The 13,730-nt window shown below is 37.2% G+C and overlaps 1 protein-coding gene across 1 annotated transcript; it reads left to right on the top strand.

Annotated features, from left to right (window-relative positions):
• Positions 1-1,456: 1,456 nt before the first annotated feature.
• Positions 1,457-5,995, top strand: enpp7.2 (ectonucleotide pyrophosphatase/phosphodiesterase 7, tandem duplicate 2). Its single transcript, XM_017482785.3, has 6 exons — positions 1,457-1,786; positions 2,520-2,665; positions 2,956-3,588; positions 3,711-3,954; positions 5,325-5,439; positions 5,522-5,995. Exons 1-6 carry the CDS (start codon positions 1,540-1,542, stop codon positions 5,577-5,579), a joined length of 1,443 nt encoding a protein of 480 aa, XP_017338274.1. The 5' UTR covers positions 1,457-1,539; the 3' UTR covers positions 5,580-5,995.
• The last annotated feature ends 7,735 nt before the right edge of the window (positions 5,996-13,730 follow it).

Genomic DNA, 13,730 nt, shown 5'->3' with positions numbered 1-13,730 from the left:
TGGTTACTTCTAATAGGACTGTGTAATACTGTTTGATAATAATACTGTTGGATAGCATTTGCCTATGTCTGAATTAATTAGCCATGTTCTGCCCTATTGATAAAAAATGCATTTAATCATTCATCTACTGTACTGTTTTATTCTGGTAAAGGTCGTGCTGGAGCCGGACACTCAGTAACACTGGGTGTAAACTCAGTAACATTTGGTGTGAAAGCACGGTTCGTCTGCGATTCGCTTCACTTTATCACGTCGTGCTCAGTGTGAAAGGGCTTTAAGGTGAGAGAATTCACCCCAGATGGACTCCAATGCATCACAGGGCACAATGCACACACACATTCATTCACACCTAGGGGCAATTTAGTGTGTCCAATCCACCTACCTGCATGTTTTTGGATAGTGGTAGGAAACTAGAGAACCAGTGCAAACCCACACGACCAGAGAGAACAAGCTCTGCACAGACAGTAACCTGAGCTCAGGATTGCACTGATGACCCTGGAGCTGTGAGGCAGCAATGCTACTCACTGTACCACCATGCCATCCCTGATAAAATAAAATGAAAACTATTTAATAATAATAATAATAATAATAATAATAATAATAATAATAATAATAATACAAAACTGCTCACGATAAAACTTTATTACCTAGATTAATCCTGACTACACGTTTGCTGGATAAAGTACGATGGTACTATGGTACTGTGGTTCGGTGGTGGCAGAATTTGGTATGATCATATAGAGGGAGTAATACATTACATAACCTGGGTTTATTCTAAGACAGTTATCTTTCCTTTTGGTACATATGGATTCTCCCTTGATTAATTTCTTTAAACTGTTATTATTAATTATTAAAGTCTGATACACCTCAAATACACATACCCATTATTTGTTTGTTTGTTTGTTTGATAGTACACTGTTAAAATGCCATTCCCCATAAACCTTTGCCACATTAATGTCATCTTAATGTATAATCTCTTTGTTTGTTTTTTTTTGTTTTTTTTTGCAAGCCGGCTTTGCATAGACCCCTCTGATAAAAATAAACATGAAATATTCTATCTATATGCTATACTATCTATATCATTTGTTTTTTTCTAACATTGTTTAGCACATATAAATCTAACATAAACCTAACAAAATGCACAAATTATATATAACTTAATAATTGTAATGAGTTTTTAAATCGATTTTTAGATGAGTTATTTCAAATCTGATACAATTTGTGCTGGGGTAAACTGTCTAATATGCATACTCAAATATTCCATATCAGATCCACTTTATCACTGTAGTAGAAAATTGACTGAAAACATTTGCTTCAACATAACCTGAGTAGAGTTATAAACCTGCAGAAAAGTGCTGAATGAAAACTGCCCCATTATTAACCTCTGATATAGCAGCTGTGATAAGATAAATTGAGGTAATCTGATCATAAAACTCAAGGTGAAGTGAAATAGCATGAAGTGTGGGAAAGGTTGGCAGCAGTCAGAAAATGATCTGAGCACACAGCACTAAGCACTGTTAGTGTACCAGACCTCTTCTAGCCATGTTGTTGACGATAAGTCTTTGGCTGTTTGCAGTTTCTCCAGCTCTCTTTGCTCCAGTCAAAGAACCCTGTACAACAGGAAGAAACAAGCTTCTGCTCATCTCCTTTGATGGATTCAGATGGGATTATGACCGGGATGTGGACACACCAAATCTCGACAAGATGGCTCAAGATGGCATAAAAGCTACTTATGTCATCCCACCCTACATAACGATCACTAGCCCGAGTCACTTCACTCTGCTTACAGGTGAGCGAAAAGATACTATAGCAGGTAGATATAGCACAGTAAGTTACATCATGAGTGGATGTACAGAATCCCTTAGATAAAACTTAATAATGAAAATTGTATGGTGTGAATGCAGTGCTCAAGCTGCTCAACTGAAATTTTAGAAGTTCAAAAAGGCTTTTATTTTTCTATTTAAAGGAATGCATATACTCCCTGAACCTAAAAACTCCTGCAAAAACAACATGTGGAGGACCATTTAAGATTTCCATTCATTCCATTACACTTAATGTAAGCTCACTCCATAGGAAAATAAAATGCACTAGCATTGTTAAACGTATAAAATTCCCTTAATTACCACAGTATTAGACACTACATTCAGTTGCCAGTGTATTATGCATACCTTAATTTACTAACTATAGCCATCATCTACTCAGTCCATCACAAAAACATGAACCACCACGATCATCTGCTCCGAAACTGATGATGGGCCATGAGATGACTAGTGCAAATTGTGCAGTATGTACTGTATATTGTGTATATGTAAAGTCTCTATCTGTACAAGATGCATCAAAAAGGGTAGATGTGACTAATGCAGATGTTGTAAGGGTATATACTATTTAAGTCCTCTGATGGTCCTTTTGCTTGATGGAATAAATGGGAGCAAATAATGGAAACAAATTCTGCAAAGCAAAGGATTGAATATACTTTATATATTCTTGAAATGTATCATATCTCTTTATACTTATCTGTATAGGACGTTACATTGAGAATCATGGTGTGATTCACAATATGTGGTTTAACACCACTACTCAGGAGAAGAAGCAATACTACATGGCACAGTTTGTCGATGACTACTGGGACAATGGCAGTCTACCTATATGGATTACAGCTCAAAGACAGGTAAAGAATCACTTAAACAGCTGGAACATTTTCAAAACATCAATTTGGTGTTCATTCTGTAGGTGTGAAAACTTAATCTAGGTTTCAGTGTTTCAGTGAAGTACTTGAGGTGATAGTCCAGTGCATATGTACAGTATTTGAGGCAGTTTACCAAAGCTTCTATAATTCTCATATGTTAACAATATTCTTGCTATGTTGCCACAGTTCCCAAGTTGATGGTGAAGTGTTTCATTAGACATCTCAGCTATTCCATGAAACTCACCACATTATTATTTTTTTAATTCTTACAGGGTCTGAAAACTGGCTCTTTGCATTTTCCGGGTACAGCTGCCACATATCAGAATGAGAGGGTGCATGTGAGAGAGGTGGAATCTCAATTTTATGACTACAGCAATGAAACAGATTGGAGAATGAATGTGGATAAAGTGATGGGTGATTGGTTTAAAAAACAGGATCTGGACTATGTCTCTCTATATTTTGGTGAGCCAGACGAGACAGGCCATAAATATGGGCCTGACTCCCCAGAACGCCGTGATGCAGTCAGGAAAGTGGACCGCACCATTGGCTATATACGTGACACCGTGCAAAAACATGGTCTTGCTGACCGCCTGAACATCATCATCACTGCTGATCATGGTATGACTACTGTACTGAGAGGAGATGGAATAAAAAAGATTATTCTTTCCCAAATCCCTGGCTTCTCATTTCAGGATATTAAGTTCCAGTTGTTAGACTATGGCCCTAATGGGATGCTATTGCCTAAAGAGGGCATGCTGGAGAAGGTTTATAGAGTCCTGAAAGGTGCCCATCCTAACCTCCATGTCTATAAGAAGGAAGACATGCCTGCTCGTCTTCATTATTCTAATCATCCACGTATTTTACCCCTCCTTCTCTATGCAGACCCAGGATATGTAATCAGTGGGGTGAGTGTTTGAATGTATTGCAAAATATATGTTTAGACAGGTTTGCAGATTCTTTCAGGTGTTAGAAATCTATTCACAAGATTATACATAATGAACTGTCATTTCTTCATATCATTTTCCAGATTCTCCCTGTTCAGACCAGTAAAGGAGAACATGGATTTGATAATCAAGCTTTAGACATGAAGGCTTTCTTCAGGGCAGTAGGGCCTGACTTTAATAAGAACCGTGTAGTGGGACCTTTTGAAACAGTTAATGTTTATCCCTTAATGTGTCATCTACTGGGAATAAAACCTGAGGTTAATGATGGCTCTCTTGATAACACCAGACATCTTCTAGTCTCTGGTGGGCAACAATGTGACAGCAAAGGTGAGTTTGGTTTAATTTAAGACCTTTTTCTTTACCACCATTGGTAAGCAAAGGACACCAGATCAAAAAGTTGTACCTTGATGGTATCATCTTGAACTTTGACTACATCAGATTAGGTCCATCTCTGGATAAGAATCAGATAAAGTATCTTTATACTTGGTGGTGTTATTGTTCTTTTTGTAGATTGCACAATATTATTTATTACCATCAGAAGCAAATGTTTCATGATACTAGGTTATGGAATAAGTGTTATGGAAGAACGTTATGAAATAGTGCATGATTTCACCTTCATTTTAGTCAGCTTGAGTCAAATTTTAAACTTTATTACAATGGCCCTGCCATGTCTAAGGATGTTCAGGTTTAAAAGTTTATCCAGTTGAAGTAACAGTAAGCATGCAGTACACACATCACATTAGCACATCAATGCTAATGATAACAATAAAAAAATAATAAGAGCATGCATAGAAAATAAAAATGTAGAAGAAAAAATAAAGAATAATAGCTTAACAGGGAAACAACACACACGCATATATATATATATATATATATATATATATATATATATATATATATATATATATATATATATATATAGTATCTCACAAAAGTTAGTACACCCCTCATATTTTTGTAAATATTTGATTATATCTTTTAATGTGACAACACTGAAGAAATGACACTTTGCTACAATGTAAAGTAGTGAATGTACAGCTTGTGTAACAGTGTAAATTTGCTGTCCCCTCAAAATAACTCAACACACAGCCATTAATGTCTAAACCGCTGGCAACAAAAGTGAGTACACCCCTAAGTGAAAATGCCCAAATTGGGCTCAAAGTGTAATATTTTGTGTGGCCACCATTATTTTCGAGCACTGCCTCAACGCTCTTGGGCATGGAGTTTACCAGAGCTTCACAGGTTGCCACTGGAGTCCTCTTCCACTCCTCCATGATAACATCACGGTGCTGGTGGATGTTAGAGACCTTTTTCTCCTCCACCTTCCGTTTGAGGATGCCCCACAGATGCTCAATAGGGTTTAGGTCTGGAGACATGCTTGGCCAGTCCATCACCTTCACCCTCAGCTTCTTTAGAGATTATCTATCCATCTATCTATCTATCTATCTATCTATCTATCTATATATATATATATATATATATATATATATATATATATATATATATATATAAATAGATAGATAGATAGATAGATAGATAGATAGATAGATAGATAGATAGATAATCTTAGTTGTTTTGTTGGACATGGTATGATTTTATTTGCCAAAGCTTTAAACAATTCAAGCAATGCTGAATGTCCTGTGCTTAAAAACATATAATACCCAATGTCTAGCTCACAATTTGTGTTCTTCCATCAGAACCAAACCAGATGAGCATCGTCATTGGCGTAGCTGTAGTGGTCGGGTTTCTGGTAGTTGTCTTCATCATTGTTTCATTGTATAATGTCTTCAAGCGAAATAGAACAAATATAAGGTAAAGTAGATCACAGACTCACATTCACTATAAATAAATCAAGAAAAAAAATCACCTCACTCTCTCCTTTTTATTTCTCTAGGTCTCATCTGAAAGAAAAATATGAAGAAAAAATCGATTCAAAGCAAACAGCAATGTGATTATCATTCTGTTACATTAGAATTTGTTCATGCATTTTTATTTTCCATTTTTCACAACAAAATAAGAAAACCACTTGTTGAATGCTCACAGTTTTATTGGGACACTGCTGCTATTATTTACAGTGAATGAGATTCCATTACACTTAACTTGTATTATACCATCAATTTTGTAAATAGTTTCATGTATTTTTTAAATTAATAATAATCTATGAATTGTCTGTTCCTCAAATTTAAGGAAAAATAAAAACACCAAATATTGTCAAGATACCCATAAAATATTTGCTGTTTGTTCTCTAAAATTAAAAAAGCCATTACAAAGGTCTTTCGATATAATAATTCATGATCTTTATTTGAATTGTATCAGGCTTGAGTCCTGGTTCTCTAATGCCATCTAGTGGAGATAGTTACTATAGCCAAGTACTCAGCTTCCCATAACAAAACTTTATATTTACATAGATTTGTAATAATAAATAAACAATAGAAATAAAAGCCTATATATATATATATATATATATATATATATATATATATATATATATATATATATATATATATATATATATATATATATATATATATGTGTGTGTGTGTGTGTGTGTGTTATATTTCGAAACATCAAATCCACATCAATTTACAAGTCTAATTTCTACACTTACCTGTGTTAACTGTTTGGGTTTTTTTTTTTTTTTTTTTTTTTTAAGCCAGTTCAGGAGGTGTAAATGACTGACAGAAGTTATCATTACACAAAGCTGCAGATTCAATGATTTATAGTGAAATCCTGTCCAGTCGTGTGGAATTTTCCCAAAATAAGTTTATGTAAACAGCTCATGACAAAGAGCCACTCAGAGCAGCCTGGTATGCATAAACAGTTTGAACAGTGCGCTGCAGTGTAACCCCCATTTGGACACACACACACACACACACACACACACACACACACATTCTCAGGCACCCGCCAGAGTAGAACAGAGCCAGTCTGGAAATGTGGAGTCTCCCCCTTGGCACATGTGCCAGACTCCAATCCATCTTTCAGTGCAATAACATCTCTGCTTCTATACATGGCCTATAATTAGACTTAGTAGCTGCAGCAATCTAATTTCTAGCTGTAGTTTGACACTTTTCAATACCTATACCATATATCAATACCTATAGCACACCTCTATTGCTCTTATCTCAGTCATTATAAGTGTGTGTGCAGGGCCAGATCTCAGCCTTGTGTTAACTGTCTTTGTAAAGCTGTTATGACTGTGAAGTCTGTCACTGAGCGTCATAACGTAAACAAAAGGGAATTTCGCTCTGAAGCCCTGGATGAGAGAACAGCACGTTTACACTATGACAACAATCCGACACCAGACTGGGACACACTAATACTCTCCCGACTCATCCATCAACTCTGACAGGACACGTCAAACACTCCCATTCTTTGGAGCCTGTCCTCTCTCTCTCTCTCTCTCTCTCTCTCTCTCTCTCTCTCTCTCTCTCTCTCTCTCTCTGTCTATCTCTCCCCATCTTTCTATGTTCTTTTGCTGTTCTCTTTCCATATGTTTATGATGTTGACTGCCAGATCTGTCATAAAGTGTCACATACTACTAAGAGACTAAAAAGCCTTGTGAAGCTTTCATGTCAGCATAGTTTACAGCCTGAGTAGACTTACAGTCTCCTTTTCCCACTAGAATTTCACAAATCGAACCTTTAGAGAATGTACCATTTGCTCATCTTCTGTTGATATGTATTATATCACACCTCAAAAAGAAATGAGACAAAGCTCTGGGAACTCAAGTTGCTATTTGTTCATGTTAAAGTGCAATTTTCAATTTCACTTACTGGGAATATGTGCATTTCCCATGAGCTGTGTGTCTTGAAAGCTCTGTGAATCTCAGAGAGTAGATGAAGTTTGAAACCATGTGAGCTATTTCACAGGAACTGGCCAGGATGCTTTGGTGGTCTTGGTCAAACGCCATGTCTGCCAGCGGCCTTGTCCTGCGGGGGTAGACAAGAACCGTGTCGCCTTGCACTCGGGTGAGAGGAGCTTGTGACGGCAGATTTACTCCAGCAGTCTTGCCAGCCTGGCTGGCCGCGGACACCACGACATACCTGTCAATGAGGTGTCACTGTGTAGTGCGCCTGCAGGGCTTTCTTTCTTCTGTGGCTAAAACCACGGAAAAACTGACTCGACACCTCCACATCCACACACAGCATGTGTGAGCTCAGTCCCGTCCCTGCCATCCTGCCCAGGCAGTTATGACACAGGCATGGATTCGAGCTGAAACAAGGCGTTAATCCATGATAACTTTTCCCCATGCCAACATGTGGGTGCAGGCCTCACCCCAGCCGCCTGGCCCTCTCCTGCCAGCCTGAATAACTCTACCATAGCTGCAAGATTTAGGAGGTAATATCGACTAACTGTGTGGGGGGAAATGGTCTCAATAGGAGGTTATAAATCTCTTTCTCCTTTTATTATGACAGACACAAGACTTAAAATGCTTTGTGCCAGCCAGTCCTTGAGAAGACTTTAATGTGCCTGAACATATCCATATGGATAATAAGATATTCAACTCAGACTGCCAGCGAGTGACTGCTATGACATTTAAAGTCTAATTCTTTGAAATCCCAAGGTAATTTTTTCCCCATGCATTTAAATTTTCAAACTCAAACATTTCACAAATAATCCCTCGCACGAGATCTACAGATTGGCACCTCACTTTGTATAATTATACCTCACAGCGTGACATTTCCTATTATTTTTTATCTGATTTTTACTCCATGTATCAGATTCTTGCATCACCAGTGCTCTCAGAATGATCTAAATATGATGAGTATATTTTGAAGCTCAGTTTAAAACGAGTAATGTGTTTTATAATAGAGTTTAAAGAAGTGATGCACCTAGTAGAGCAACACAAACATGCTTTGTTTGCGTCAAAGCAGTACAACGGAAGTGTCTGCTAGGAGCGTTCATGTCCTCTAGTGACATGCTAAATACTTCTGTAAATATTTTATTGCATGATAAAATAACGAGAGATATGAGTTTGGAAAATGCTGTCAACTACGAAACAATGCCTCGCTTTTCTACACTCATTTTCACAAGCTGACGTCTTTCTCTCTCTGTCAACATGTTTCATCCGGTTGTTAAGTTTGTCAGCTTTTAGCATCAAGTTTTGCACCAAGCTAATTCAGGCAACTAGAATTAAAAATGTAGGCTGTGAGCCAAAACTGAGCACTGCTGAGCTCCTGCATCCAATATGTTCACTACTTAACCACTAGGGGGCACATTGTCATTGGCCTAGATAGGAAAGCAGATTACAAAAGGCAATTTTGATTAGAGAGCCTTTATTTATTTATTTATTTATTTTATTGAGTGTTTTTTAGATGATGTGTAATTACTAGAGGGTAAAAAATAAGGGCATTACCCTGCAGAGTTCATGCTTGTGTTATTAATGTATGTCATTTTAAAGACAATAACAGCAAGTCTTTATTGGTATGCATTTCATGTCTTTCATCAACAGGATTGTAATTCTTTTTTGACAAGTTTGGATCACTTGCACGAAGCGTGTGCTGAGACATGTCAGAGGTGTCAGAGGGCTCCGAGTCAGGATTCCTAAGAGCCAAAGCTATTCTAGCAACTAGATAAACCACAGAAACTCTGAGCTGTCTTGTTTGATTGGTTTCATTGGCTGTGAAAGACTTGGGGATAAAAAGGGGATTAAAAAAGATATATTCTTTTTGAAAAATATATACGTAAATTTTATACTGTCTCTATCCATCAAACAATGACATGTTTACTTTGAAACTCACACAACACAGACTCTACACGCCAATGTTCTTTATGACTTTTCTCTTCTTCCATTACTCCACATGCTGGAAAAGAGCACTGTCCCAGAATGTATAATCAGACGTTTTCATATAAGGGCATTTTAGAAAGTGGTCTATCATTCTTGTTGAAACACCTAATTTTACACAATTGCAGACAAACAGAAACTTTCATTTGCACCCACACCCACAATGCGTATGCTTTCTCTCTCTCTCTCTCTCTCTCTCCCTCTCTCTCTCTCTCTCTCTCTCTCTCTCTCTCTCTCTCTCTCTCTCTCTTTAATATAGTACAGACAGCAGATATGCGCATACACACTTACACATAATACAGAAGTGGCGCCACAGTCTGCTGGGTGCATTTATTATGGATCAACGCTGCCAATACTTTCAACACCAGTCCAGCCTTTTCCAAACAGCTACAAGCTGATACATGATGGATCTCATTCCACCACAGATGACTGATGCAGACAGTTCCCATGTCTTCTCTGCCAATCCTGGAGTCCAGGAATCCTCATACTCCAACACCTGAATCATCCAAATGATGAATTTGGACAGGGAACAGAGCAAGTTGAGGTTTAGACCTTAGACCTTGACCCAGCGCTTCGGTTTACTGCAGATTTCTCTCCTGAATGAATGTGATCTGTTCCACTACATTATAAATGAATCTCATATGCCCTTCCATGAAGTAACCATACATAAACACTAAAAGATGGATCTACAAAGCGCCATCCAACTTGCGTTTTAAATCTTCTTCTGATAAAATGTCAAAAATGATTGTGAAGCAGACAGCTGGAGGCTCTGAGAAATGCTATGAGTGAAACAGAAAATCTGTTGCCAGTGCTGTAGAAATTATCCTAGTGGTACAAAAGAAATAGGTGGAATGATGGCATGCAGCCCACACAGGCCTGGCCATGGGGAGAAAATTACAGGGGAAGCTGCCAGTTTCTGCTGCCATAAGCCAGGCCGAACAAAAGGAGATGCAGCTTGTGGTTCGATTAAGCCAAATTGACACAAGCATGAGAAGTTTTTTTTTTTTTTAAAGCATAGACATGGAGAAGAATTCTTGAGTTGGTGAAAATAAATATCCATGATATCAATCTAACAAGCAGAGAAATTTCAGACTGGTTTTTTTTCCAGCTTGATTAGGGGTGGTTATAAGAATACAAGTCTGATATTTGTTTCGTAGGTAGGTCTGTCACAACATATTCAAATATCATTAACTACTTTCTGTGGAAGTTTGACAAATGTTCAGGACAGGAAAATAGTTCTACACTGTTACATACTGAGAAGGATATAAATAAACCAGTTAAAATCAGACCCCTTGGCTAATTTTGTAACTGATAATTGAATACATGTTTAAGTTCTATTTAAATCCAACTTCAACTGTGGTAGACATTCATGCCATAAAAAGAAATGCATTAGATGTGGATGTAAGTAATAATAATAATAATAAATAGACCAGCAACATGTTCATTTCTTCCAGACATTATGAGCTGGGCAATTCAGCCTGGAGAAAACTGTCTAACTGATGAATCAGATGCAGAGTAATCTCATCCATTACCACACTGAGCAGTATGAGACATTTGAGTGGCAGAACCACTTTTAACACCTGCGCACTTCTCTGATTCATTGGAAGAAAATGATAAACTTGCCCTTGAATTATCCAAACAGTGGCTCTAGTGCCAGTTTAAACTTCTAGTGAATAGACAGATAAAGCATGCATAACTGCCAATACAGTTCATATTGACTGTCATTTTTAAACACAACAAACTACCTGCTTCTTCATTACAGTACTGCTTAACACAAGCTATGCATTCTGGTCTACTCACTGACATTCTGGTTTCCTAAATGATATTCCAGTTGACATAATGATTTTAATACTGTGATAAAGCACTAAAAAGTAGACATAGCTTATTGTAAATACCTCTAAGTCTTACACTGTACATGGTACAGTGCACAAATAGCTCATTATAAATGATCTTTTATTAAGAAACAGCACACTCTAATTATTCATCAGAAGCAAAGTATTATTAGATATAATTCACATACACAATAATAGAGGGCCTTATTGAAGCCCATGAGGCATGCACTGTACATATGCTGTACATTGGAAGCTATTATAATAATAAAAGATTCTGTGTAAAGACCCTAGTATTTTTGTATACTGAGAAACAGCTTATGTCAGCCAATAGCTTGTGTTGGTGCAGGTTTCTTCCCAAGACATGCATCAACATACAGCCTATAATTAAGCTTTTTCTTTTCTTATTCACCACATGATGCTCTGACAATGCATTCCACTTTCATAAAGTAAAAATGCAGATGAATGAAAAAACACAAAGTTCTATAAAGTTCTGTTTTACTGACAGTAATGAAGACATCTCTGCTAATTTTCCCCACTGGACCAGCTTACACAGGTGGGTGCAGATATACTGTATATTTACTGTATACACACACGCACACACGCACACATGCACACACACACACACAAACACACACTTACTTTGTGGTGAAGTTGATTATTTTCTCCATTACTCAAATAAAAATGAAACGTCAGACCAATGATGCAAAACATGTGTTCTAATTGGCTAGTTGTTCTCATTTGGCCGTCTTGAAATCTATGATGCAAGTGCAAAGGTTAAGTTTTACTCCAGGTTTATTATAGTCCACTGGTTTTATATGAATTTTGTAAAGGTCTGGCAAAAAGGGATGAGATTTGATAGCTTCAAAGAAACAATATAAGATATACCAGTCTTTCTTTTATTTATGTTTTTGTTTGTTTATTTGTTTGTTTTCAGGCATCCACATTCTTGTATCCACATTCAAGCAGGAAAGATATTTAGTCTAGTTACTAAGCAACAAACACCAGAAATAAGAATCCGTTTTGTTGCCAAGGCGTGGCTGGAAAAATCCAGTGTGAAAGTTTAAAAGCAGTGATTTTTACCACCCTGGCATGGTGAAAGTGAAATTGTGGGTGGCCAAACAAGCCCTCCTCATGGTTGAGGCCCTGACACCTGATTGTTAGTGATTCCAGATAAATGCCAGTGTCTGGGTGGCATGCTGTGGTTTAAAGATACAGCGCTTTCTCTTATATCACCAGGAATGAGATGGTCTAAGCGTGGGGGGAGACATGGTCTCTGAGAATCTATCAGCATTTACCTTACAGCTGCAGAACTTAATGATAGCATTGTTCAGAGGGATTTTTAATGCTGCCTAGTAATGTGGAACAGTGTAAATTATAAATGACAAATCAGTAATAGTGCACTGATAATCAGCAAGGGGAAAGGGGAGTGGTTATAAAGGAAGACAGAATGGAAAAGGTGATATTTATGATGCAGTACGTCAGGAAGAAAAGATATTACAGCTAGCACAATCTTCATGTGCAATATTGATGAAGACATACATGCTTTTGGTCAATCAAAAAAAATACATTTAAAATATTGTTTATGATCCTAGATTTAGCTAAATATGTTTGTAATTCATGAGGCCATTTCACATTAGCCAGTCCTCTCTTTTTTTGGCATCATGTACACAAAGAGGGGCAGTGTTTCTCACTCTGCATGGGGGAAATTTAAAGTCTGTTTTGAAAACTGCCAAACACCCACAGCGCACTAGGCCATGTAACAGTCCCGAGCATGTTATGACTACCCTTTCAGAAGACTATCAATATGTCAAACTTGCAACAAATCATTCAACGGCATAGTTTCATCACTTCTCAAACTGTATGCATGGAAAAATTAAGCTTATCATTAGACTAATATTATTTTTAGGTCTTACATTGCTTTGATACTAATCCCTACTAATTTAAGGTTGCTTTTAAATGGACTGGAGTTATACACCAGCATGGCAGCCTTCTTTCGGCTAGTCATATAAGAAGCTTTAAAGTTAATCGATAGAGAAAGAAACTTTAGTGTCTTCATTCTTCACCAGGGTCAAGTTGTTCTTTTCATGCCAGTAGACTTTAGGCTGCAGACAGAGCAAGGATGTTTTTACATGTGATCATTCATCCACTATGTGTTTCAGGCGCCACACAGATTAAATGAAAGAATCTGAAAATGAAGGTCTTTAACTTTTAATCCTTTTACAAAGACCCTTCAGACTGTCTGAGGATGGATGGCGTCTATGGGGAAAAAAACTGAAGTCACTGATCCACTCCTTCTTAGGCATAAGAATTAAATCCTAACACCTAGACATATGTCACTTGCTCAGTTGTTTTGACATAGTAGTTGTAAATAATACAACAAAAAAAAAATAAATAAATCAAGATATCAGATTTCACATTGGCCAACACATGTAGCATTTGCAGAAATGAACAAATTAACAGACAAGGAAACAAAAAAACAATAA

Source organism: Ictalurus punctatus, chromosome 13, assembly GCF_001660625.3.
Source record: "Ictalurus punctatus breed USDA103 chromosome 13, Coco_2.0, whole genome shotgun sequence".
Lineage (NCBI taxonomy): Eukaryota > Metazoa > Chordata > Actinopteri > Siluriformes > Ictaluridae > Ictalurus > Ictalurus punctatus.
This window is presented reverse-complemented; position numbering and strand designations above follow the sequence as displayed.

Excerpts from the sequence above, each read along its gene's own strand:
- enpp7.2 (XM_017482785.3), top strand. The coding sequence starts at position 1,540 with ATGTTGTTGACGATAAGTCTTTGGCTGTTTGCAGTTTCTCCAGCTCTC. Across the intron at positions 2,666-2,955 it reads GGATTACAGCTCAAAGACAG|GGTCTGAAAACTGGCTCTTT; the intron begins GTAAAGAATCAC and ends TAATTCTTACAG. Across the intron at positions 3,955-5,324 it reads GCAACAATGTGACAGCAAAG|AACCAAACCAGATGAGCATC; the intron begins GTGAGTTTGGTT and ends TTCTTCCATCAG.